This window comes from Lutra lutra, chromosome 15 (assembly GCF_902655055.1).
Source record: "Lutra lutra chromosome 15, mLutLut1.2, whole genome shotgun sequence".
NCBI classification, from domain to species: domain Eukaryota; kingdom Metazoa; phylum Chordata; class Mammalia; order Carnivora; family Mustelidae; genus Lutra; species Lutra lutra.
In genome coordinates, this window is record NC_062292.1 from 66,739,075 (window position 1) to 66,741,967 (window position 2,893).

At 48.3% G+C, this 2,893-nt stretch overlaps 1 protein-coding gene across 1 annotated transcript; it reads right to left on the reverse strand.

Moving 5' to 3' along the window:
• Nucleotides 1-667: 667 nt before the first annotated feature.
• LOC125085506 (T-cell surface glycoprotein CD1a-like) lies at nucleotides 668-2,539 on the reverse strand. Its single transcript, XM_047703917.1, has 3 exons — nucleotides 2,429-2,539; nucleotides 1,638-1,901; nucleotides 668-966 (listed from the first exon to the last, which is right to left on the reverse strand). Exons 1-3 carry the CDS (start codon nucleotides 2,487-2,489, stop codon nucleotides 668-670), a joined length of 624 nt encoding a protein of 207 aa, XP_047559873.1. The 5' UTR covers nucleotides 2,490-2,539.
• Nucleotides 2,540-2,893: the final 354 nt, after the last annotated feature.

Consider the following 2,893-nt stretch of genomic DNA (forward strand, 5'->3'; position numbering starts at 1 on the left):
TCACTTCTCCCATTTCTCCTCAGAGATGGACCCTTCACCCAACCTGATGCATCCTCCCACAACTGTACGACCCTCACCCTCAGCTCTTCCATTTCTTGAATTACTGATTGTGCATCCTTTTTGGTCTGGAGTCCCTAGATTCCCAAATTTTTCATCAGGCTCTCCAGCTTTCCGAGAGGAAGACCTGCCCTCTTTCCCAGTTGGGTCCCAGCTCTTTCTCACCCCAGTACAGGACCATGTCCTGGCCTCTTAGACTGCTATGTCTCACTCGACATGACAGGCCAGAAGCCTCCGTGGCTTTCACATCCAAGGACGCCTGAAGATACCACGTTCCATCAGCATGGGGCAGAACGTCACCTCGCTGAGTCCCTTGTTGTTCCTGCTCACCCCGCATCCACATCACCCACACAGGCTTTGGGTAGAACCCAGAGACACGGCACACCAGCAGGAGACGGCCAGGACTGGTACTAATGCCAGTAGACAGCCAGGCCTCTGGGCTCACTGCAGAGACAGGATATGTGTTCATAGACTGAGAGGGTAGATCACTTTAGATAGACACATCTTTCTACCTCTAGAAACCTTTCACCATCCTCCACTCTCCCTCTTGGCTCTTTTATACCATGAATTTGAGGGAATGGTACAAATTTATTAGTGCAGTGTAGAGAATTCATGAAGGGAGGGAGCAGGACTGACCTTGTTGCTGGAGATCTGCCTTTCCTGCATCAAGAAGACTTGAGAGATAATGGGGACAGTAGTCAATGATGAGCTTATGCATTAGTTCATTGTCTTCATGGTCCTCATTGAGTAGTCTGCAAACCTGCTGAGCCCTACTTCCTCCTGTTGGAGATGGCCACCATGACGTGTTCTGGAAACTCACAAGATCTGATCCTTGATAAGCAATCCTCATGAAGCCTACTGATGGTGCCCCAAAATGCAGCTCACAGCCTCCTGCCAGCTGTAAGGGATCTGGAGAAGAGAGACTGTGAGTTTCAGGACAGGGGGAGTGAATAAGATGAAATGAGATGAGTGGAAACCAAGGTAATGGAAGCAAAAGTGAAGTTCAGGGGATTGGAGGGCATGGAACACACTTTGGTTTGAGGCAAAATTCACACAAAAGGGAAGTGGTAGTGGATGGGGGCAGAGGAAGAGGTAAATTATTGAGGAAGGAAGAAATGTTGGAGGAGAAAGATGAAGGGTGTGGGCAGAGAATAAGGAAGGACTCAGTAGAAGAGCTGGGATAAAAACAATCTAGGATGAAGGGAGTGTGGGGGTTACAGAGAATATGTAGGCAGAGTTCACTGATGAGATTGAGTGTGGAGAAAGAGTCAGTCACATAGTGAGAGAGCAGAGGGTGCCTGCCAGGAAGCCAGGGAAAGAGGGGTCATGGGAGATGCTAGTGGGAGACAGGAGAACACAACCTGTGGTCAATGAGAGGAGTGGGAGAGAGCAGAAGATGTGAAACTTTTGAAGAATCAGGATCTGGCTTCTACCCTCTACCCACACATGTGTGATTCAGATTTATGTTGGGGAGGCTTGAGGTTCAGAAGCCACAGAAATCTCTTCCCTAGTGGAAGAAAGAACTCAAGGAGACACACACACAGCCACCTCCATTCCACCTCTGAGGGAACAGAACTCACATTCAAGCTGCCATTCACTGAAATGGTCATGAAAACACTGGGGCATTCCAATGATGTTTGAATACAATGACTCTTCTGCTGTAATCACTTCCTCATTGCTTAAGTTGCCCTTGGACCAAGGCCACAAGAAAATGAAAGCTCCAGTCTTGTTCCAGCTATGAGTCTGCCTCTCATCCAGCCAAGCTGAGGCAAAATTTTGTGTCCAGGAACGGTTGTAGAGGGATAAGGTCAGGATGATTCGGAAGGAGATTGGCTCCTGGAATACTGTGGGAAAAAAACACAGTAAGACTGATGAAGAGGAAGGCATTGGGAAGAAGAGAGAATGGAGAAGAAGGTGCCATGAAGGGGAACCAAACTCTGGAGGCCAAAAATCTGGAGGCCAGGGAAGACATTGTTGTCTCAGGAGACATGTGCTGCTCCAGAGCCCCAAGCTTCTAACCCATCCTTCAGAAGAGCACAAGGCCCTGGGGTCAAGATACTCAGGAAGGAACCAGGCTGACACTCTCATCCCCAGGTACGTTCTGGGGAACCCACACCACAGTGCAGACACACACACATTAACACACACACACACGCCACAAGTGCACAGATGCTCATATACACAAACATGCTTACACAAAAGAACATGCACAGATACATATACATGCAAGTATACAGTCACAGAAACACATGTATACAAACATGCATAATCATACATATATTAAAACCCACACATACAGTCACACAAGCACATCTACACACACTCACGTGCACACACACATGTACCCACTGGGTAGGGCCAGAGTTCTCACCATCTTCACTGTCACCATCTGGGAGGAGAACCACCAGCAACACAAGTTGCAGGAACAGCATTGTACTTGCAGATGTTCTTTCTGTCTCTTACAAATACGGTCTTTGATGGTCGTTCTAACAAATCTACCCCCCACACAGCACCTCTCTTCTGACTTCCTTCTCTATATACCAGCCTTCTCTGAATCTTTGTGACAATACAAATGTGCTCCTCCCTCAACCCTGGACAGCTACACAGACTCTCACTTCCCTCCTCTCTGACTTCCAGGTTCTCCCTGTCTGACCCTCCTCTCTGGCTTCCAGGTTCTCCCTGTCACCAGCTTCCATCCTGCTGTCCCTCCCCTAATTCAGTTGCTACAGAACCAGTCCTGTGTGGCATAGAATAGTGACCCTACCTCTCATGACTTTCCTTCTCATCCAGACGATAACCCATGGTAAAATATGATTCCTGGCACCCAGCCTTGAAC

Coding starts and splice junctions, on each gene's coding strand:
- LOC125085506 (XM_047703917.1), bottom strand. CDS start 2,489: ATGCTGTTCCTGCAACTTGTGTTGCTGGTGGTTCTCCTCCCAGATGGT. Junction 1,902..2,428: donor AGATGGTGACAGTGAAGATG/GTGAGAACTCTG, acceptor TTTTTCCCACAG/TATTCCAGGAGCCAATCTCC. Junction 967..1,637: donor CAGTGAATGGCAGCTTGAAT/GTGAGTTCTGTT, acceptor TCTCTTCTCCAG/ATCCCTTACAGCTGGCAGGA.